The 26,804-nt window shown below is 23.0% G+C and overlaps 1 protein-coding gene across 5 annotated transcripts; it reads left to right on the forward strand.

Moving 5' to 3' along the window:
* Positions 1-1,010: 1,010 nt before the first annotated feature.
* On the forward strand, positions 1,011-26,048 carry LOC114126423 (pancreatic triacylglycerol lipase). 5 transcript variants are annotated; one of them, XM_050203412.1, is made up of 14 exons: positions 1,012-1,200; positions 1,262-1,333; positions 10,264-10,367; positions 13,010-13,056; positions 16,702-16,830; positions 18,707-18,861; positions 19,874-19,993; positions 20,426-20,572; positions 21,271-21,496; positions 22,777-23,021; positions 23,548-23,674; positions 24,604-24,730; positions 24,808-25,014; positions 25,711-26,048. In XM_050203412.1, the coding sequence occupies exons 5-14, from the start codon at positions 16,707-16,709 to the stop codon at positions 25,832-25,834; spliced, it is 1,602 nt and encodes a 533-aa protein (XP_050059369.1). In that variant the 5' UTR covers positions 1,012-1,200; positions 1,262-1,333; positions 10,264-10,367; positions 13,010-13,056; positions 16,702-16,706; the 3' UTR covers positions 25,835-26,048. The 5 variants fall into 5 exon arrangements, with proteins under 5 accessions (XP_027846166.2, XP_050059369.1, XP_050059368.1 ...); XM_027990365.2 differs by lacking the exon at positions 10,264-10,367 and having other exon boundaries at positions 1,011-1,073; XM_050203411.1 differs by having other exon boundaries at positions 1,012-1,333.
* Positions 26,049-26,804: the final 756 nt, after the last annotated feature.

The raw sequence follows: 26,804 nt of genomic DNA on the forward strand, positions 1-26,804 counted from the left end.
TTTTAAACAAAGGATACATTTTTGGTGGTTCAAAATTCTTATTTTCATTTTTAAAATTATTTTTCAAACGTGAATAGTAACTAAGTATTTATAACAAGGTGTATTCTTGAATTTTAAATTTCGTAATATATATATATATATAATATATATATATATATATATATATATATAGGTTATTCTTAAATGTTGTTCCAAATAAAAAAGGTATGTGATTTAATTATAATAGTTTAACTTTTATGTAATAACTAATAACTAATTAATAAAATTATTATTTTATAATTTTATTTGTAGTTGTATTATAGATCCAGTAAATTATTATTTAACAAATTTAGTTAAATATACACACATTTTTTTTTTTTTGCTAAATTGTTGCATTTATTTATTTTATTCATATTAAATCGTCTCATTGTCATGATAATTTTTTTTAATGTTAACTACTCAACATTAAAGAAAATTACTCAGTTAAAATAACAATAAAGTAATTTAAAATAAAAAACAGTATTATTATCAGAGTAATATTATAATTTCTTTATTATACCTGCTCACAAATAATTATGTAATTTATATAATTTGTAAATATTGTATCTTATATATGATGATATTCAAGTAAATAGTAATTGAAATTAACTTGGACCTGTTTAGTCAATTACACTAGTATTTTGAAATGATAATATTTTATTGGAATTGTTGTTTGTAATTATTGCTATTTTAATGAATTACCTTAACTATTTAAAATTTTGTTCTAATTAATACATTTTCTAGTATTAATGCAAAATTTGTTTTTTCTCTATAGGTGCCACACACAATAATATATCACATTTAATACGGTATTTTTCCTGTAGTAAAAGAGAATAAAAACAGTAAATAGATGACCAACTCATAACACGTTCACTTGACCCAACCCAACCGGTCCTCGACATTCGAGTCACGGTACTCCTGCACAGACGTAATCTAAACGTATGAATGCCATATAGTGGGGCAGCTGAAATGGAAAGCGATTCCGTCGTGACGCTTCAGTATCCGAATAGACATAATGTTTGATGGACAAAAGCAAATTAGATAATAATAATAAGGTACTCGTCGTAATCAGTTTACTATCCGCGTGGTTCGTTAATTTTGTCAAATAAATTGAAACTTTTGTATGTTTTTTATAAACTTTGAACTTTTATTAAAAATTATTTGATTTTTATCATCACATCGGTGAATAAAAAAAAACGGATTATCTTGATAAATAGCTACTTATGGTTTGTTATTATATTAGGATGCCAACGAGCCGAAAAAGTAAATACTTCAAACTGTCTCAAAATATGAAATTTGGTCCTCACAATATCAGGTAAATACCTACATGTTTAACACTTACGTTTATAAATAAATATAAGTCAATAATGTTAAGTACCACCTAGTATAATAATAAATTTTAAAAACGCAGTCTATTAAAATAAAGATTTAAAAATTTTTTTTTCTTTCTTTCTAACCTTTCTTATTTACATTTCTTCGAAAGATACCGAGAAAGCAATTCAATAATAAATTATTAAAATTATTAATTAATTAAAAAATAAAAACTATTCTATTATACGATAAGTGAAATATTGAAGTCTCTTGGATAAAAATATAATTTATATATATCATTTAAATTTAAAATAAAAAACTGAAGATATAGTTGTAGAATATATAGAGATGTTAAGGGTTTGTCTTAATTCTTTCACCATAGTGTTACACTGAAAAAAAATATTTTAGTGTTAAATCTATCAAAATAACGTAGGTACCTATAGTAAAATGTTAATTATGTGTATATTGTTTATACTATTCGGTTACATTATAAGTAAATTAAATATGATATTATATGTGTCAGTACTTATTAATACAAACATTAGGTGAATTATAAGTACAAATAATACTTAATATATAATATAAATTGCAAAATTATTATACAAAGATTAAAATTTAAAAACAAAAATGAGGTAATACATTTTTGGGCCAATAGATTGGGTTTCTTTAAACTTATTTGTGATGATGAATCATAATATTGCACTTGAAAATCAAGTTGTTTTAGTAGCTTGGTTTGTCATGTAAACATGGTCAAAATGTTGTTAAAAATGGTGATTGCTTGTATTCATTCATCTTTATTTTTCTAATTTTTATACAATTTTCCAAAAAACTAAAAATGTCTTAATCTCTCTTAGTAAATAGGTAATGTAATAATATTACATTTTTAATTTGTTTAAATTTACAATTTTAACTACGTTTAACGTTTATAATGTAAATTCTAACTTTTATTTTATTAATTTGCTTAATTAAGTGAATACGAATACCATTGATTATTTTTTGATACAAATTCATTGTTTAATTTGGTTATATATTGATTTGGGAAAATACAATTTAAAAATATAATTATATATTAGAATAAAATCACAGTTAAATAAAAATAACGAAAATTTCATTAATCATTGCGAAAATGATAGCTTAAAAAATATAACAAATTTGGTAGGTAGTTGGCACGATTTAAACAATAACTGTAAATGGTCATAGTTTGGTAGCATAAAGTAAGAATAATAATACAGTACCTACCTATTTAAAAAGTTATTGTGAATATTGTTTATTTATTAGGCATTTAATTCTAAGTATTTACTATCTATTTAGATAACAAAAACGTATTCGAATAAATTGTTGGGTATTGGCTCATAGAAAAGAAGGTCGGACATTATGATGTAAACCATCTAAGATAAACACTAAATCTGGTTACTGATCCCCGACAACTTTTATTTCGCATATTTTCCCCTCTTCAAATCCAACTGTTATATAGGTATACATAAATGTACTCTCACTCTATGTCACCAGTTGCAGTAGCTATTGCGTAACTTAATTTTATAAGAATCAAATTGAATGTTTTGCAAATTATATCCGGGCAAGAAAATCATGCATAATTTGTCTATGCATAGTTATACCATGGTACTAACTTGATTTTTGATAATCGTGTTTGCAAAAACATAGGTCATGGGCTTAAATCAAAAATGTTGACTTTGATGAGTCATTCATAATACATTTTTATGGTGTTAGGTATAATTATTATTTATTTCCATATCAATGAAAACCTTTGTAAGCTTCGTTATCATCGCAATTATACAAATATGTAAGCTTTGAATTTTTAAGAATACGAGAGTTAATAGAGTTAATACTTAGTCAAGTATATTTTGTTAAATGTAGAATGTATTATTATGGAAATGGACTTAGTTATATTTTGATATGTACCTTGTTAATGAGCATTAATGTTCATCATCAAAGTATTTCTAGTAGTAAAGTAGTTAATCCTTATATTGCAGACACTATAATAATCATTGGATCTGATGTACGTATAAATTCTTTACGTGGAGGTGATAGAAGTATAAGTTTTCCATTTTTATGAAATGTTCATGAAATCATAATTTTAATATCATGTATTTCTTCGTTAGTATTATATAATCATAATTATACCGTAGTGGCATAATAATTGTTTTGATAAATATTTGTTATGTTTATAAATAGCATAATACTAATAGGTATATAATCATAAATTAAATTAAAAATTGAATAATTTCTAATTTTTAAAGTAAGTATATCATATTTAAATGATAACACATGACAGTAGTAAGCTTTAGATGTTATTTTAGTCATAAATCATAGCTTTTTTTAGATAAAAAACATCATTATAATAGGTCTCATTTAAATATAAATGACAGAAAAATACCCGTAGAATTTTAAGTGTCACCTTTACACTACGATTAATAAATAATAATAATAATATATATATATAATAATATTAATATTGAGATTGACTTTATATTATGTAACTCCATTCATAAAATTTAAATACAACTACCAGTATCCCTGTATTAACGGGTGTTTTCACTTTCAAAAATAATTTCGTGGTCGAAGGTCGATCGCCCGCGGAAGTTCATTAACGTGATTCGTATAATTGCTCTTTATCACTGACGGAAACGTATTCTTCTACCTGATACACAGAATTTATTTGTGTTTACTTTCTCTATGCGATGCTTAAAAAAAAAAGAACGAGGACAATTAATTATGACTAAATTAAAAATAATAAACTGTATAATATTTTTAAATTTTAGTAATTTCCGAGTAGACGAAAATAAGTAATTACAGGCAACTTAATAATTTAATAAAGTACATTTTTTTAAAGTTCTGAAGACTAAATTGATATTAATAGTTTTTTTTTAATTTGTCATATTTTCAGTGAATATATGTACGCTATTAAATAAAATCCACGCAGAATGTTTTCTAGAATGCGATGATATATTGTGTCATTGCTTTGATAGTAATTAATTAATTTTTTTGTCATTTTCTATGTAAATGCATATGCATTAATATTATGTGGTTGGAACTTGTATCTGAGAATTTTTAAATGCTTGTATGAATGAAAAAAATGTTATTTAAAGAGTTAAATACTTACAGTATAGAAGCACTTTCAACAATATTTTAATATTGTCCACTCTTTTACTCGTATATACCGAAATTACAATGTACATTTTATATGGAATTTTTTTAATTCTATGTTATGAAAACGGGTTTTTACTTTTTACTTTATAGTGTTTTATACATTGAAACTCAAATGTAGCTCTACCACATTTTGTAACATAAAATTAAAAGAACGTTATGTATTATATTATAACACATGTTTATTAGGTATAATATACTATATTTAATATTGTGTACAAATACATGTTGTACATATACCATATACTTACCTAATATCTCTGATATTATTATGTATTACTTTAAAAGAATGTAATTTATAAAAATAATGTCTGAGAATATTAATATATCTTATTAAATACAGTTCAAATATAATATTATTAATTAATCATGCAAACTCAATTATATTATAAATTTTATTATAATAAATGATGTATACAATTATGAGAAAATATACATATTACATATTCATAATAATATTATTTCGAATAGTTATCTACAGGTGCTACTCACATAGGTACCTAAATATTAATATTTTATATTTTAAACTATTTTATTTAATAATATCGTCATGTTGAAACATTATACTTATCATTAAATAGCCTTTGGTACAATCATAATCTTTGAATTTTAATGTCTAAAAATAAGATTTCAATTTTTAAGCCCTATGAAATTTGTATGTCAATCTTGTATGAGATAATTGTATGTAAACTTATAAATAATTAATAACGTGATGAATATAAATATATAGGTAGTGACCACACTATATGGTGTTCTTGACCGAATTTTTTTTTGTTTCATCAATCTGTTTATATAAAACGAACACATATTTTAATACTCGTAAATATTAACAGTCAATTATTTTTTGTATTGAAAAAAGAATGTTTAAAATAAGACTATGAACATACATTTTCGAGAATTTCTCATAGATAATTTTAATATTACGAATATCAATTAGCAAATAAAAAAAACTTTTCGGTTAATTTATAAACAATTATTAGTGCCATATTTTATATTTTATGTACAGCTTTTTATGATTTTAGACATTTTGATTGAAAATATTGTATAAGATACCAAGGTTACTAAAATTAAACTAGTTACCTATATAGTTTTATTTTTTATTATTTTGGATTTTGAGCTAATCAATGTGCTTGGTCTTAAAATTATGTTTTTATTTTCCGAATTCCAAAAGTTAAAATGGCTCAATATTTTTTTGTGTTCCTATTTCAGATTATCTATTGATTTAAAATCGAGTTTCTTAACTCCATTATAGTCGATGGGATTTTCTATTTATTCTGCAACTCAAAGGAAAGCTTATGGCTACCATTGTATACACTTCAGCACAACCGCAATTGTATTCTAATTATTATTGCCTTACAATTCACCTAATCGTATGGTTCGTTAGCTACTACACTAAAGCTATATATAACTGCAGCATCACTTAGACACTACATAAAATGAGGAGATATTAAAATGGTTTATCATCATAATATTAATTATAACAGTTAAACAGTAGTTTAAGTACGTAGATTTATCATTTAATATTACACATAGATAACAAAGAGCAATAGAAATGTTTGAATACAATATTAAATAATATATAATAGATAATATACACCTGTTCAAAATATTTTATCCGTTATTTTATTTTAAGTTATATAAATGACACGTGTAAAAACTCAATATCGTATTAATAAAAAACAAAAGTATATAATATATATGATGCAAATCTACAAGTATAAGTACAGAAAGATAAATACCTTGTTGATAAAAGCTGTTTACTTATTACAATAGGGTTTTAAGAATTTATAGTTATAGCCTATAGGTACTTCCTTTTTGAGTATTAATAAAGTAATAATAAACTGAGTAATACTATTTAAAAAAATGAGATTTTATTTTCAAGGCTTGATTGTTGAAATTTAATAAAATTATATTTGCATTGTTTACAGTATTTATGGAAAGCTAAATAATAAAACAATACATTATTTCCAAATATAATATATATTAAACGGATTAACAAAATCATATTTTTTTAACTTATTGTGAGATAAGAATTGTTTAGTACATATACTGAAGATCATAAATTTAATAATTTGTTTAAGTATAACTAGTACATCATTGTTTATGGATAGCCATAGTTTTTGATGTCATCATAAAATATTATTTTCTTGGATTTTAAAACATTTAACTGGAACCATCATTAGGTATTCTGAAAGTTTATATACAATATTAATAATATTATATATTGGAATAATTTCATTTTAGGCGATTTATATCCTTACCTGATTTATATTTAAATCATAATTATAAAACATCTTTATTTAATTGGTATTTTTCTGTCGATTACAACAATTTTATTACTTATTAATTATAATGTTATGTTTAAGATTTATCAAACTAACAATGAATTTATTGTAACCATATAGGTAATTATTTCAAATAATACTATTGATTTTAATTCAAATCAGATAATAGAAAATGTTTATATTTTATAAATTAACTACTGTACTAAATGATAAGTTATTGACGATGTACATATATTTTTAAAATTACATTTTAATATAACGGTTAGATCTTATACTTCTATCTTATACAAGAAAAAGGAGATATCGGTTTTTGATTTCACAATCATGACATTTTTGTTGTGATGATGAATCTATAAGATTTAATAGTAGTACAATGAAGTACCAATTATTAGTAATCATAAATAGTGTTAAAAAAAATAATAATTTCTTTGTATCCTATTATAAATTGTTATTGTTATTTTTGTTCATTATTAATTAAACATCGTTGAGATTTTATTTCAACATTTTTTTTTTTGCATCATTTAGACTGTTTAGAGGCTTTAAAATAATAAAATATAATAATATAATATAATATAAAGCACTATAATAGATACTAGTCTAGGTAATAAGGAAAAATAAATTAACTCACAATTTCAAAATATATAAATATATGTATTTAAATTCTCAATGGAAATAATAAAAGTATATACAACTGTGTAGCTATTGAATAATCTTTTGTCTTTTCTCTGAATAGCTTAGGACTGTTTTACTTTTAGTATAAAATACAATGTGCATTGCGTAACAATATTATGCGACCAGAGCGATTCAGTCTTAAACCATCACTACTTGGTGATTTATTCATATCGATACGATTGTCATCTCGATAAGTGTTTGATGTGCTTTTAGAATGATAATTTATTTTTTATCGTTTTTAATGACCTGTATTTTTTGTTTTAATTAATCCCCTCTTTCTTTGATGACCCATAACACGTTTTCATATAATCCTGCGATTTACTGCGTGGCGTGTGCATATGCAGTTTTAGTTATCATATAACTCTTGTAGGAGTTTTGCATTCAGATGCGACTACATCTTTGACATTTTACTCCGTAACCGGTACACTTATAAAATAATGTTGTCTTGTGAGTAAAATAAAATAAGAAAATATCAATACATCAAGTACTTTCATATAAAATGTAAGCTATAATATTATAGGGTTCTGCAAGTATCCAAATGAATAGTTTGTGGTGAGGTTAATTTTTTTTAATCATAATCACTTTCTTTAATAATTATTCATCATTTTAATATTGTGCGAAACGTATTTGGAGTTTGGGCTCTTGGCAAAATCAGTTAACAAAAAAAAAAAAAAAAAAAAATTATATGAAGGTTAATAACATGGTTAATATTATTTACATCTACCTAAAGACTATAGTCTATAACACGTTATTAGAGAATTATCATTTTCACAACGAGACATTGACCATTTAGAAACATAAAGTAATATCGACTTAATTACCTTATATTATATATTATAAGTGTACATTCTATAATATTGCGATGTTATTTTATTCTCTTTAGAATAACTGAAAATAAGAAATTTGATATTGACTTACATTGATAATCAGTAATAACGATACTTTAATACATGGCATTGAAATCTGAAATATATAATTTCATACATAGGACTTAGTTTAATAGTAAATTAATGTTTGAATATTTTATTTATGTGTATTTCGTTTAAAATGTATAAGAAATATATATTTAAAAAAAAAAAAAAATACTATTTCATGTTTTGAACTTAATGAACATATTCAATGTTACTGCAATAATTATTATGACTAGTTAACAGTTAGGTGCTTCACTATATTTTAATTAATATTTAATGTATAATTTAATACATACTGTTATATAATAATTCATTATTATTATTAAATTATTTATATTTATATTATATTATATTCAGTATAAGTGAATCAAGTAAGTATATTAATAGTAAAATATACACATAATTAAATAAATTTAATTGGGCTTATTGAAGTATACTAAGTCATATTCACTTAAAATAATTACATAATGAACGGAGATATTTATTGGCTTATTATTTTTGAATAGTCTTATTTATTTTTATGATATAAAAAAAACACTATTTAAAAAAAAAAAATATATATATATAGCAGTATTTACATTGTATTTATGTATTGTATATTATCATATTATAAAGAGATAGAAAATTAATTATGCTTGTTTTTAGCAATTAAACAACATTGTTATTAATGTTGTTTTTATTTCTAGTAGGCAATAAAAAACAATATTTTTAAATATTAAAAACTATTCGTGCGAGCAATGAACACATTATAATGTATAAGTGTATCATCTAGATTTATTCATGTCTAGGAATCGGGAAGCGAAAGTGAAAACTGTTCGCCCCCGGTGTTCCATCATTTTGAAATGCCTCATGGTGGCTGACCGAAGGTATATAAAATATAAGCATGCGTTACTTTCTAACCGCTGCTACTGTTATTTTAGTCTACCCGTATAATACCCCTCAGGTCTACACAGAGGCGTATAAGGAATATCATGTTGGAGAAAGTCATTTGACTATGAAATAGACTCAGAAAAACTTGTCATTTCAATCAGAACATTTTTATGACAAAAAAAAAAATGATTAAATGATTAGATGTAAATATTATAATAATCGCAAATTTGGATCCAATATTGAATATTATATTTAGAAAAGAGATCGTTCAATGATATGGAGTCATCAAGATGATCGTTATAAAATGGTAATATGAAGGTAAAATTAATTTTTTTACATATATTCAGATTATCACTATCAACCGTGTGTGGTAACCAACAGTTATGTGACATATTTTTTTAAATTACACGACAATATAAAAGATGATTTTCAGGAAGTAATCAAAAAATAATTCTAGAAAAAATCATCGTAAAATTAAATTTAAATTTGCTAATAAATTTCGTTCATATTTTTTTTAATATCGTAGTCCTGAAAATTCTTTACCTACGTATAATACGAGTATATAATGTAATAAATACCTACAATACAAATAAATTGTGTATTAGTAGTTTAGATTTTTAAACGTAAAATTGGTTAAAATATAAAGTTTTATTTTATTTTATTTAATTGTATTTTTTTTTTTATATAATAATTTGTTGAAAATCTTGAATATTATTCAACTCATCATTCGACGATATCAATTTGGATTTAATAAAATAACATATTTTTTGACTGGTGTAACAATCAGACATGCACTTAAAGGTAAAATATTTTAACCTGTTACTCGTATATTAAATTATATATGTTATTAAAATATTATAAAACTATAATGCGCGGTGAAATACGAATGGCCTACAAACCACCATAATACATATCTACCTACTTATAAGTAGGAATTTCGATGAACGATATTGTGTTACGTAGTTCTAGAATGTATTGAGACGTAAAAAAATGTACACAATTTTGTATTTATGTTTTTTTTTTTTTTTAAGACTTGCGTGAATGTGAGAAAAAATATAATAATAGTGTCGACGAGAGAGAAGCATAAAAAAATGACGTATAGAAGAAATTCCAAACGCGTTCCAGACACGGTGAGGTATGTCTGTGTATGACCACTGTAGTGTTTACATCGGTTACGCGCGCACTGTTATAAAAATCGGTTACCGAAACAATACCATAACGTCATTAGCCGTCTGTCGCGTGCGGACCACAACAAAACAACGTTGACCTTCTGTAACTATAATACTGCAGCAGTATCCGAATGCTGTTGCACTTCTTATCATGTAAGGTTATGAACCTTTTACGGGTGAAACTACTTTCTCGCAAGGTAAAATCAGAAATATTTAATCATAATCATTGCAAGCACGTGCGTATTTTGATATACATATACCTAACTGCAAGGGAAAATAGTTCACTTAACTATTCTAACGTTATGAACAGAAAAAAATGTATTTAAATCGGACTAAGTATTTGTATCTACCTATACTTACTTATACTTACCTATCGTGTAATAACAATGTATATATAGTATACTGTATACGATTGTACCAAACCTATATAATAATTAATGGTATTTGCAAATTATTACTACATGTATCTTAATATGGATGTGTGCCTATAATTGTGATTAATACCTATGTATTTAGTCTTTGTATATAAATTAAATATTTTAGATTTAATTACTCATAAGTATTTCGAAGATGAAATTATTTTATGAATTTTTAAAATTAGGTACACTCAACAGATTGTACAATTATATAGCGTGTACGATGTTTAAATAAAAAGTAAATAAAAAGTTATACTTCAGTGAGTTAATTTTGACTAGTCATAAGAAAATTGTTTGCTCTACTTTTCAATTTACGTTTATTAATGAAAAAACATAATTATTTAAAAGTGTGTTTTAATAGATTATAGATACCTAGTATCCATCTACTTTAATTATTAATAAGTAATAACGATATACAATATACTATATTGATAACATTTTCTTTTGAATAGAATTGAATGGAAACTAATGAATTTCCATTCCTACCATACACGTAACACGTGCGATAATATTTTTATTAAAAAAATAAAAAAATACATACCAAAACATTTTTGTTATATTTTTTCACATATTTATAGACAGTAGTGTAGCTATGTACAATTTTAGATGACACTTTTTAACGTAAATATATTTCACGTTATTATTTTCACCGAAATTTTGCATCTTGTCATATTGTTTTTGTTGTCCCATAAAATCTCAGTTATTTATTATTCAACTGATATTAAACAAAAACAATTAAATGAATATTTTTATAATAAAAAATTATGTTTTAATTAAAGCATTTCGTAAAATACGTTTTTTATAAACCAAATAATTTTAATATATTTAAAACCGATGAAACTTAATCCATAGATCAATACTTGATTAATAGTCACTTACTTTCTATTTTGCATATACAATATATTTTTTAATTTTTTTTAAATACGTTGAATACATCTTCAACAGATTATAAGTATAAATAGTTTTAAAAATATAGGATTGTATAGAATTATTTACCGGTTATATACTCACTCCACATTTCTTTTAGTAATGGATATTTATTAAAATTTAGATTTTTTGAATTTGTAATATTATTTTTAAATACTCAAAGTACTTATATTATTAGGTACAGAGTACTCTGTAAAAATATCTACTTATTTTTTTTTTAATAAGAATTATCAATATTTTTAAGCTTTCAGTATGATGAATAATGATAAATTATTACATTCTTAAAAATATAATTTATCTTATAAATATGCGTACTAAGTTATTCGTATTTTATACATAATTTATTACAGAGTTGTGCTCTATTACTTATTGATTTAAAATTTAAAATTGGAAAGAAAGTTGTAAAACACTTAAATAGTTATAATAAATTATTAGTTCTATTCGTTTTTATTAAAAAAATAATAAAGTATTTCGTAATGGATGCGGTTATATAAACTTGCATGATTAGTAATACCTATGACATATTAGCGAGGTACTCAAAATTAAAATTTAGCACAATTTGCATACTTAGTAATAATGAATAATAAAATATTTATACTTGACTTTAGTCCAATCCCTTGGGTAGCTAGACTTATCTAGTTAACCAAGAACCATCTTTGACACCTTGACATGTGAAATGGGACTAGTTCTCAAAAAATAGCATAATATGTCGCTTAGAAGGTAAAAAGAGGATACAAAACCGTTGATTATTATTACACTAGATTTTAGCTACAAAAAGCGTTTTACACTTTTCTCGTCTTTGTGTACTCTGATATACCTATTATGTTGTAAATGTATTATTACTATAAATATAGGAAATACGAATGCAAATAAATAAGAATGAAGCTTATTGTGTTTGAAATATTTATGATGTATGGTTTAGAATTTTAGAATATGGTTTGATACCTAAAGATCTTTTGACTATACATTTATATGTTCAAAAGTATCAATTCTATTATTAAAGATAATAAGTGATTAGATGTTTAGGTACATATAGTACATATTATTTTGTATTACATAATATAAAATAATACATATTTCTATATTTTTGTATACTTATAATATGTTACAATATTATATTATTTATTCAAAGTATAATATTACTTTAGCATTTAAGAATATTATATGATTTTAAACGTTGAAATTAGTAGATAATAGTTAATAGATTTTTAAAATATTTAGATATGAATTATTTTTAATCTGTTTACTTAATATTTTTTTTCTAGATTTTTATCTGAATGACGCTCAGTACGGACCAGGTTCTGTTTGGACGGTGAGTTTAATTAATAAAAACTAAATCTGTTATTAAAAGTACCTACCTATTTTACTTGATAAATTATAGTCATAATATTATTCATATTATTGTCAAAAGTTGTTTTAATTTAAGTATATTTTGATATTTTATAGATAACACTGTATTGAAACCACTAATTTTCAATTATTATACTACAATAATTGAACTACTTGTTTAGTATTATCTAAAATTGAAAGTAAATCTTATATTGAGTCCACAATAAATTATAGTACAATGTATTCTATAGTATACACTATATTTTGAACTTATAATAAAGATTATATATTATGATATAATATCTTCATTTTCATGTGCTGCTTAATAATTACACATTGCAATAGTAAATTGGTACCCAGTGATAGAATTTATATAGCAATTTAATTATATATTATTGTTATTCAGTTTTAGGATTATTCAATTAATTCATTTTATAATACTAAATGATGTTTTATATACTTATTACTAAAAACATCATTTTTAACAATTTTTATTTGTAACAAGGTAATATAAAAAATTAATATATTGTACTTTTAGTAATCAAAATTAAAAACCAAAGTAATATAATAATAGAAAAATTAAAATTTTTTTGTATAAATAATTATAAAAGTGAAATAAGAATTAGATATTATAATTAATTATGCATAATATACAAAAATTCAAGAAATCATTAATTAGGTATGTACATTGTATACAAAAGTAAATATTTTTAAAATATTCTTATTATAAAGTAATTTTTGTTAAATATTTCAAATATTGATTGTGAATATGCCTACAAAAAATATATTTAAATTAATTCAAAAAAATCAGGCGCCATGCGACAATATAGTTTTGGATACAATAGTAATATATTAAATAATTCGATTATTTTATTTTTATAAGCTATTATTAGCGGAATTACGATCCATAAAGTATTGAAAAATATTTTTTTTTGTTCATTTTTTTATTTTCCTCGGTGAATTTAAATTAAATTAAAACATATATTGAATACGTTATAAATAATTAATGTGCTTTAAATAATAATAAATACATGTTATTGAAAAATTCAATTTTTAGTTTTTTTTTTAATATTGGTATGCTCGAATTTAATAGATTTATATAATACTCAATATCAAAACGATTTACTAAAATAATATAGGTACTAGGTAGGTACTAAGTGATTTGCGTTTATGATGAGTAAATTATTAAGTAACAGTAAGATAACTCACCATTGATTTACCGCATACCATGACAGTACAATTTTTGTTGTTGGCTTATATGAATTTAGTTCAAGTAAATAACTTAATGTTTTTACAATTACATTTAAACTTTAAATAATTCTTACAGAGTGTGATTATTTAAAAAAAAAAACAGTAGCTTTATTTAATCGCCTTTTATATTAAACTATATATTATTAATTATTCATATGCAAATTGTTAACTACTTATATTACCTCTTGTATTCTTTGTTATGTATAAAATATTTTTTTATTTATTTGAACTTATTTCTTTTCGAAGTGTTAATCAATCTAGTATGGCCCATTGGTCGAAATTCGATCAGAAAGACCGTTTTAATTGTAAAATTTACAAGATCTAAAATGCTGCTTATTTTGGTGTACATATAAAGTTCGGTATCGGCGTTTGTGATTCTTTTCATTTTATTCGTATGAACGTTTTATTTCTTTTTTTAAATTAAGGTATTTTGTATTTTAGTTTTTGAGATTTTAATCTATAGACATGCCAACCAATATCCTTATGATGTACACTTGAACAATAAACAATAATTCACTATTATTATTTTTCATTAAATAATATGTGTGGTTATTGATTTTATAATTTATTATATTACTTGCCTTAGATTCAGAATATTTTTTATTTTAAAACGTAAAGTTATTGATACGAAAAAATTGCTTGAGAATTATTATATAGATAAATATATAAATTTCATTAATATTTGTATTAATATTATATGGAATAAAATATTTAATATATATTCAAGTTAAAATGTATTTAAAATTAAAAGTGAATTAAAATAAGTGATACATAATATTTAGAGTAATTTAAAGCTGTTTTTGTGGTATGAAAATATAACTGGTTTTAATATCTACGACATACCTATAAGTGATAAATATACACATTGTACTTTTTATTTTAGTATTCAATGATTAAATTCATACAATATCTTATGACTTTCTAATAAATATATGATAATATTATAATATTTCAAATTAATATATTAAAATATTATGAATAGAGTAATGTAAATACACAATTATTCAAAATTAAACATACTTCGAGTGGTTGTTCTTTTTTAAATAAATATTTTTAAATTCTATATCATTATAAATAGAGGGTTTAGAATTAATTTTTTAAGTAACTTTTAAACGAAATTAAAATAAAGTAAAAATTATTAGACACCAATTAATTAATTTTAAAAATTTAAATAAAAATAATGATAGGTATTCACGTTTAACAATTTTTTTTTTTTTTTAATTAATTTATATTTATTTAGGTAAATAGGAAGAAAATAGTTTAAACTTCATACATTATACAATATACATAAATATACATAAGGTTAGGTAATTACCTAGTTATATTAGTTATATATTATATATTATCTATTACTAGTTTTATACTTGGTTATAATCTATAACTTGATTTTGTACGTATTTTTATTTTGAATGCATTCGTATGTATGAAAGTATACCCCCATCACAAATATATTTTATACAGTGGTGATTATACTTTTGAATTGTTTGAATGATCCTATTATTTTATACAATGCATATCTTGTAAAATTATGTATTAACCAAAATAAATATGTATAATAAATAAATACAATAACATATCAAAAGTGTATTGAGTACCATGTTTATGTTTATAATTAATGGATATTTATATATTGCGAGTGATTTTTAATATATTATGTTGTTAATCCTTAAGATACTTTTAAATTTTAAAGTTTCAATTATATACTGAATAGAAAACAAGAGGATACAAAAAATATTTCACTAAACTGTAAGATGTACTATTTGAAAAATATTTAGGTATACGTTTTATAAGTACTTCTAACTCGGAGACCTATGTAGATTGCAGGGATATAATTATTTTAACATATGTAGGTACCAATACAAAAAATTTAAAGTAATAATAGATTTTGAATAAATCACATATATTTCTAACAAGAATACATCTACAATACTTATATACAAATACATATTTTTTTATGTATTATCATTAAACTTAACAAACATTAATTTATTTGGTATTTATTTAAGTATTACAATTTAAAAAAAATAATAACTAGCGATAAATTCATATTTTCTCTTATTTAAAGGAACGATAAATATTATAATTATACTTAAGTATAAAAAATTTATTGTCTTTTACAAATTTATGTGAGATATATTAAATCAATATGTGAAAAAATGTCGATTTTTTTGATTAAATAGATACTGTTTCCAAAAATCAAACTTTATATAAACTTAAGTATAACCATAATAATATTCCTTGAATAATTTTCTAAAAATCAATATCTTTTTATGACTTTGTGACAACAATAGTTACTTAGTACTCATCAGGATATCTAATGCGTTTTGCGTGTACTTAATAAGAAATCAGCATGCTTATAAATTTTTTTTATCTACAGGAGGTATGGTCCGAGGTCATGTGGCTTTGTGCTTAGCGACGCTCGCGACGTTTGTGCGGTCAGGCGCAGCGGGCATTCTCGAATGGGGACGATCCAACCACATAGAGGTCAACATACCCTGGTTACCATGTAAGTTTTTCGACTATCTTTAATTATCATTTATCATATTATGCCAAGTTGCATAAATAATAAATTAATATATTTGAATAAACCAATAATTAGCTAATGGTCCCTTATAAATACTATTTATCAAAAAACATATTGATATGGATTGTATATATTTTATTATACGTATACGTATGTATTCAGTATAATAAATTGTTAGGGAGTTTTTTTATTTTAAATGTGACTTACATTGATACAGTTTTAACATAAATTCAAACCATCTAGTTCAAAATATTTGAAAATCAATTATAAGTGGATTTTAGATTACGATCATAGATTTATAGACCATAGTACTCATGTAATTTTTTAATAAAAATTAGCCATAAAAACATTTTTATCACAACCACATAATATTTAATAGTTTATAAATTATAATGATGCATATACATTATCATTCTCCTGGTGTAAATTATATTTTATGGCTTGTACTAGGTAAGTATTTGATATTTTATATACTATTATTTATTTATAAAGTAGGTACATAATACATACTGTTGTAGAACAATTGTATTCTTTTATACATAAAATATTTATAAGTTATATAATATTTGATTAATTTAGTATTAAGTTGGAATAATTCAAATTTGTTTAACTAAAAAAAAAATGGTTATAAATTATAAGGAACAGAGATTATAGAGATGAGCGATACTAACTAGTATTGATTGATGTCTAGTTTATTTCAAAACAAGGTAGTGCTATTAAATTTTAAAACAATATTAAATTAATACATTCCAAAAATAACGTCGAGCTCAAATTAAATTATGTTTGTTAATATTTCAACAGTAAGTTTTCAATAGATTTTTTTTTTATAAAATATACTAAAATAAACTATGAAGAAAATAAAAATACATAGGTACTTTAAAATACTTATCATCTAGAATTAATTTTCCCTATTAAAATATATTACATGAAACATTTTAAGTAAATTTCTGTACAAAAAAACTTTCACAAAAAATATATTGTTTAAATACCAATATAGTATACAATAAATATTTTACTAGAAAATTAAAATATTATTTGTAACTTATGTCTTTAAATTGTATACTTGTCAAAATAAATTTTATACAAGCCATACCAAAACTTTTCAATAAATATAATTTTGTTATAAAATTGGGTATTTAAAAAAAAATACATGTTTTGAGGTCAGTAGCATATTCACAATTAATATGTATTGTCTAAATATCTAAACGTTGACATTTTTTTGTTTTGCGCTGAAGCCTGAAAGTACTAAATACTATTGTAAGTATACTTCCTGTTATAATACTATTTAGTGTATATTATTTTATCATAAATGTGTAGTAAAACGTGTCAATATTTCAGTTATATTATTAGTGAAAAATATTAGTATTATTTATACCTGTAAAAAGCAATTTCAAAAAATGTATAATAATACAATAGGAAAATTTGTTCAAATTTTCGTGCTATTTTACTAGAATTTTTTTTGTAAAGATCAAATTTAAAGTACGATTTATGTATATATTAAAGATTTCAAGACCAACTATTTTTAAGAACATAATGCTACAAAATATTTCCAACATTTAAAATTTTTCATTTTTATATTTAAAATAATATAACCTTATTTTCTAACATTTGCGAGATTTTAAATATAATCTATAGAAACTATTATTATTATTATACTTGTAGGTTATGATTGATTTTATAAAATAATGATAATCAAGTATATGAATTAAAACATGTGCATAATTGTAACCTATTATTTTTATATAGATACGTATAAGGTTATTTATTATAACTGAATGCAGTATAATTAGTATTACATTTTCCATCTATTTAATAAATTAAAATAATTTAATTTTAAAATTTTTATTTACATTTTCAGTTGAAAACGAAACAAGATGTTACGACGAACTTGGATGCTTAAATATAACCCGAGATTGGTATCATCTTATTTATCGGCCATTCAATGTGTTCCCATTAGCGAGACAAGTCATCGACACACGGTTTATATTATACACAAGAAAAAATCCATTACAGGTAACTATATGAATTTTTAGTTTAAATTTAAAAAAAATTATGGGTTAAAGCGAATTAAACACTTTTTAAATTTAATAAAAAAAAATACAGGATAACATAGATAGGCTCTATTCTTTTAAAATCTAAATAACGAGTACTTTTATATTTTTAATTAATAAATCGACGCCTGCGTATTTATTATTTTTACAATGAATTAAAATAATATGTAATATAACACAAACAAATAAATTTATTTTACCTATTTTTGTTTCATGACTAACAAAAAATATTATACAAACATTATTTCACTTGAATACAATAGAATTAGAAACTATATAAAATACGTAAATATAAAAAATCCCTATTATTTTTAATTTTTCAATATTAATGTAAGAAACTAAAAAATTAAAAATTAAATCACTTTCTTTAAATTTAAATATTCAGGTATTCATATATAATTTAAAGAAAATACGTTAAAATATTCAATAATAAAAATGTAGTCTATTATAAGAATTAATATTTTATTTCCTTTCGCCAACCACAATAAAACTATTGCAGAAGTAAAATCGATTATAAATTATTATACATATTTATTTCATTATAAAACTAGTATTTTAGTTAAAATATTTATTTATTTAGTATATATAATTGATTTATTTTAATATAATGATATATGAAACTTGTAGTTAAATAATTAATAGCAAATTCTCTACATTTATAATTTGTACTATTAGATAGATTTTTTAAATTTAGAATAATAGTTTGTGTAACTATTGACATTGTTATAACTTTATAAGTACAATTTGATTATGATTATTTACATAAAATTGTTATACATTAATCATACGATTAGTTGAAATGCGAATTTTTGAATTGTTTTATTATTTGATATTTTTGAAAGCTAAAGTAGAAATTTTAGTATTGTTAAGTTTATTATAGTTAATTATTCTATAGTAATTATTAAATTAAAAATTAATTAGTATTAAAAACGGAACCGGAAACTTCAATATTAATGACAGTTTTTTTTTTTTAGGGTCAAATGCTGAAAGTACAATCAGAGAAAACAATACAGAAATCCAATTTTGATCCTAAAAAACCTACAAAATTTATTATACATGGTTTTATAGACACGCCTTTAAGCAATTGGGTCAAGGTAACATATTAATATAATAATTGTTATAATAAAATCGTTTTTAATTATTCGTAATACAATTAATTCATATTTATTTTTGAAGACGAGGCCGTTTTTGTAATCGGATTTCATATTGTTAAAATATAAAATTATTTCCGATTTTCATTTAAGGAAATTGGGTATTTACAAAATGAAACTAATAATAACGATTATTCGTCCTTGAGATAATTAAAAAGCAATTGATTATTTTAAATCTAGCTGTATGAATAAATTGTTTAACTTTCTTCTTGACGTTTATTAATTTATTTTTATAATAATATTATATTGACGTAACCCAACAAATATACAAAATCATTGTACGATCTACAAAAAAACTAAATTAAATAATTACTTTAAAAATCATACAAATGTATCGTTATTCACTTTTTCTACTTACCTTTGTTTCATCTACAGGAAATGAGGAGAGAACTTCTAAAACATTCTGATTGGAATGTAATTGTAGTGGACTGGGCCGGCGGATCATTACCTTTATACACGCAGGCGACAGCCAATACGCGGCTTGTGGGATTAGAAATTGCTTATTTCATCAACTATTTAAAAGTAATGTAATGAGTTAAATATGTATTAATAAGCACAGATTATGGGATCGATTGAATAGTATTGAAAGTTAGTACAAATTCATACGAATTAAAACAATATCAAAAAAAATTGATGTGCATAGAATATTGTTGTTAGCCATAATATTTGTAATAATATATAACATGTGATTGCTATTGAGAGATAATTAAAACAATGAAATAAAAAGGTAGAGTATAATACTACTAAAAAATTCTAAAAGACACATGAATTATTTTTTTTTATTAATTTTTTTATTTATTTGGTTCACAATTATTTAAAATTTAAAAATTTTCATATTTAACTATATATTAATTTTTACTAAATTATATAAATATCACGATAATTTCAGTTGTTTATGTTATTCAGTTATATAACATGCATTACGTTAAATCAGGTTTTAAATCGTTTTTAACTGTGCTATGATATTTTATCGTTCCGACTTTTCACCAGTTTTATTCATATCGGATTATTTCTAAATGTCTGTGACCTCTAAAGTCTTACAAAAAAATTTCATAAATCGCTGCAAATATATTAATACTAATAATAAATAAGAATACCTATATGGCTGTATAGTAATAATAACAGTAAAAAAATATTTTTAATGAAACATAATATTTGCCACTCACTATTGGTTCGTAACTTGTGTTATTATTATTTTTTTTCTATTTGTAACGTATTAGGATAACGTGGGCTTAAATCCGAAACATGTTCATCTGATAGGACACAGTTTGGGCGCTCATACTGCTGGTTACGCTGGTGAAAGAATCGAAGGGCTGGGTCGAATCACGGGACTAGATCCGGCTGAACCATATTTCCAAGGAATGCCTTCACACTCCAGATTGGATCCTTCTGATGCACAACTTGTGGATGTTATACATACCGACGGATCATCCATATTTCTATTGGGTAAGTGTGGTGCACTTTATAACAATCCTGTTTGCACGAACGATTGTATTATAATATTAATACCCATATAACTTTTTGGAAAATGTTATGTAAGAGTAAAGTTATAATATTGCATTACTATTCATTAGATTTCCAGATCGATATAAAAAAATGAGTTTTTGATATTTCAGTGATTGTAAGCTTGTTTTAATTCGATATATTTATTTAATGAAGTATTTAAAACCATGAGTTATACTATATTGTTAATTGTTAAATTAGTACATTAAATAGCCTATACTAAAAAAAAATGTTAAGTACTACGGCATAACATAAATAGTAAATATAAATAAAAGTAACAATTAAATGAAGTGTTAGTACAGATATTTCCGGCTTAAAACTAAAAAGTCTATAAAAAAAATGGAGTAGATAATAGATATATAATAAAAATTAATTTAAAAGGTTATTTAATTAAATTTAACGACTTTTTGTTATGTGTACTCGTAGAATAGATCAAATCGTTAAAATACGGTAAACTAATTTGTATTAGATAGTTAGGCACTCGTTATTTTGTACTAATAATACATAATATTGTGCATTATTATTTTATTTTTAGTAGTTTTTTATTTTAAATAATAAAATTAAAATAACTTAGGTAGTTATGAATTCAATATTTATTTGTATGAATCAAATTTATTTCTGTAAACGCTTTTCCTCAAATATTTTTGTTTTCCTGAATTTGATATAACCGATCTCGGCTACTATAATTCCATTATAATATAAATAATTAGGAATAAGATGCAACCAAAGGATAAAATATTAAGGGTTAAAAAAACAATAGTTAAGACTTAAAATTGTAAATTTAAACTATTAAATTTTAAAATAAGATTAATAACAATATCATTATTAAAAAAAACTAATTAAATGTAATTTAAAATACATAAACTATATTATATATATATATATATTTGATAATAAGAAATAGCTTTTCACAAAATAATAACATACCTATTTTGAACACTAACATCATACCCTGATAATCTAATGATTATTATTACTTTTTTCAAACAAGCATTTTTCTAATCCATTAAATTTTTAAGTCTGGATATTTTATTTGGTAGATATTTTGACCTAGATTCGTTATTATTATTTACTTTTAAAAATCAATCAGCAATATATATAATATAATTTAATAGGTAGATAACATTATTAACTAAAAAGAAAATATACTCGCATTTCCCATAAACTCAAGTAAAACGCCGTTAATAATATACATTTAAATACATATATATATATTTATCTAGGATATGGAATGAGTGAACCCTGTGGCCACATAGACTTTTATCCAAATAATGGTAAGGAACAGCCTGGCTGTGATCTAACGGAAACTCCATTACCTCTTACTCTCATCAAAGAGGGAATTGAAGAAGCAAGTCGCGTTTTAGTTGCTTGTAATCACGTAAGAGCCATAAAACTGTTCATTGAGTCTATAAACTCGAAGTGTCCATACATCGCACATAAATGCAACTCATATCAAAACTTCTTACAAGTAATTAAATAAAAATTATTACGTTTTTATTATATTTAGAACGCATACGTTTATTTTATTTTTTATCCAAATGTTTTTAATGTTTATTAAATTATAAAAATACGCGATTACGCAACAATCAAAGTCTGAATACTGAGTGTTTGTGTTATAGCATAAAAATAATATTAATGTTCAGAATTTTAAAAAACCTTTTATTACATAATCTGAAGTATAATTTAGAAATCTGCATATTTCTAAATATTTTTTGGACATAATATCTACTTATGTAAGTTTATAAATTATACTTATAATTTGAAAATTTGTGAAAATTTAGTAAATTTACATATTTTAATAAATACACACATTAAGATCTATACTCATGCCGTATTATACAATTATTATATATACAATTATTTAAGCCATATTAACTAAAAATGTTTTGGAAATAAAAAATTATGAATACAACCAAATAAATTCTGAATTTAACTAACAATTAATAATATGTATTTCATGTTATGATTAGAATTTAATTTTAATTATGTTTAAGGGTAAATGTTTCTCGTGTAAGGATAACGATGCAGGATGTGCCATAATGGGATTAAATACAGTAAGACCAAACCATGCACCCGGTTCCAAGTATTTCATATCTACTGGGAAAGATACACCATATTGTAGTAAGTATATTCACAAAAAGAATATTTGATTTTTATCAAACTTGATGTTTATATTAATTTTCCATGACTATAGTTAATTAAAATGATATTGTTATTGTAATCTTAATCTTATTTTTCTTAATTCGTTTTCTTTAAGATGATTTATTTAAAATGTAAAAGCTCGCTGATATGATTTTTATAAATCCTAAAATATTATTATTACTATTAAATCTTAATTTGATATATTTTTATTAAAAAATACATTCATCGCTCAACTAAAAACCTAAAATATTGTTTTTAACAAACATGTGAGTTTATTTTTAGTAAAAATCAAATAATAGGAAATTAGTTTATGTATAGATTAGAACCTAATGTTTTGGTGTTATATTTTTTTTACATGACATAATTACATACCTTATTATTATAATATTAGGTATTAATACATTAATGCGTTTACTACCTATACTTATATGCATCGTTATAATGTTATATTACAAATACGCACATAATAAACATACAAGTTAGTAGTTTAAGCATGAGAATAAATTAATGATGATTATTGATTATAAATAAATCTTTAAATGTTTAATATAGTTTTAAAAATAATACTTTTTAGTATTATTAATTAGTACTAAAATTACGTACTTACATAGTTGTTTAAAAAAAATTGTAACTGTCAATTAGAACAACTAATTGATTAAAAGTGTTTTGTCTGTAAGAATATTATATTTTTGTTACAATTAACACAATGATTATAATAATTAAACTTTTAAAAATCATCATTATTATACATACATATCTATAAATACGTATTAATTAATATTGTATGATTTACGGTATTTATGAAATTATAAAATATTATAAAATACATAGTTAGGTTATGAACTAATGGGTTTTATTATTTATACGTAATTATTATATATTTAAGGTATCATGTCTTTTATTTTTAGGACGACAATACAAGGTTATGTTGGATTTGGCCAAGCCACCTAGGGCTGAGTCTTGGGTTCAAGGTTTTATGAAAGTGTCGTTACATAGTGACAACGGAGTTATACGAAACCTAGATTTGACTCCTAAGTAAGACAAAAATAATAATATAACAGTAATGTCATTTGCATTTATAAATACATACATTTCTTAATGTCATATTGTAGTGGTTATGAACGTATGGAGCACGGGACCAGTCGAAGCTTTGTGGTTACTCATCCGGACGACATAGGACAAGTGAAACGAGTAGAGTTTTACTGGGAGTATGACATGGACGTGCTACAACCCAGATCCATATGTTTTTTTTGGTGTAACGACCATCTTTACGTCTCTAGTATCGGTGTTACAGAAGCCGAAGAGGATGGGAACAGAGGGTATGACGATCATATTCATAAATGTGAAATCATAATATTAACTTATAAATACATTTTTGGATAGTTATACAACTACAAAGCTGTCATTTTAACAAAAAAAAAAAAAACAATTATGTCATGAAAATGATAAATTTTTTTATTTGTAAAGATAATTCTAATATCATTAAATCTAAAAATAATATGGTAATCACACTAAACTATAAGTCCTAAACTATAATATCCTAAACCTTAGTAGGTAATATATTATTTTATAGGTAACTACTGCATTAATGAATCAAATATATCGCATTTTAAACAAAAACCACATTATACATTTATTGACCTTAAAAAAAAAAATGCAATTGACCTTTTTATTTTCACTTTATAGCTCATACCACCTAATAGTATAATATAATATTCGCCCTTACATTATATTATTTGTAATATACTTATATGTGTCGCGATCTATCGGATCAGCCATGTAACACTGTTCAAGATTTTAATTTATAAAAACAAATAAACTTAAAACACAATAATTTAGTGGCTATATATTATAAATATTACATTTAAAATCGAATTGTATATATCTGGTTTATAAGTGAAAGAAGATATTAGATATTTTACATACTGTAGATTATAATTCTTATGCAAATTATAATTGAGTCCATAATTTATTGTTATAAACTTATGTACAATTTATTATTGTTTAATTTTTAGCAAACGCGGTATCCAAGTGGATACAAAATTGTGCAGCCAGGGTCCAAGAGAGTATGCTGATATTGCCTCTAGGACTTCAGCTGTGTTCGTCGACAAATGTGATGATCAAGAGCTTTTAAACTAATAAAATAGTTTATGTATGTAGCTCAAGTAGTATGTTATTACAATTGGTTAAATGTACATAAGTTATATACATATGTAATGCATTTTTGAAAATACCATGTACATAAATGTGTGATAGAATATTCCTTACCTACCTTTAAAATGGTATACATTTTATATCAAAATATAATGTTATAAGATATTTTGTAATATAATATTAATGTTTTCTTTATTTAGATATTGTGTTGTTATTTTTTAAGTGAAATACCTATCTTATTATTGTAAATATTCAGTGTGTGCCCGTGTAAGGGAAACATTTCTTTATATAGATATAATATTATTATTCACAATTCACCAATAATTATGTTCTCACTTAAAATAATTATAATTGTATGTTACAAAAAGTATAAATTGTGTTGATGAATAACAAGAACAATACAATAATGAAAAACTAAGTATTCATAGTTGATTTTCACCTATAAAGTGTTTTATTAATTTAATGAGTAAACCTAGTGAACAATTATGTAACACTATAATAACCAGTCATTAAATTGTGTATTGATTTATAGAGATGTTAGTTTTCATTTCCTGTTTAAAAGCTTACGTCTGAATCAGGAGTTATTCAATTTTATTGTTTCAGTTTAGTGTTATCAAGTTATGATATTGTTCAACTTTCAAGATTTCTACTATAGAAATGGTTATGAATGGCTATGGTAAAACTTAACATTATCCTCTGGTAGTTTAGTCTCTACTACCTGTTATAGTAAGTTACTTACTATAGTATAAGTACTTATATTATTATTCATTTATGAACATTTTATTTTAGATTCTGTGTATGTTGCGAGGAAGCCATGATTTTAAAAAAGTTGTTTTTATTATATTTTGGTACAATGAAGTAGATAATATAATTTAGCCGATTGGTATGATGCATATAAATGTAAATGTCATCTTTTCACAATATCACAGGTAACAGAAATAACAGAAATTGAAAC

The sequence above is a fragment of the Aphis gossypii genome, chromosome 3 (assembly GCF_020184175.1).
Source record: "Aphis gossypii isolate Hap1 chromosome 3, ASM2018417v2, whole genome shotgun sequence".
Classification (NCBI taxonomy): Eukaryota; Metazoa; Arthropoda; class Insecta; order Hemiptera; family Aphididae; genus Aphis; species Aphis gossypii.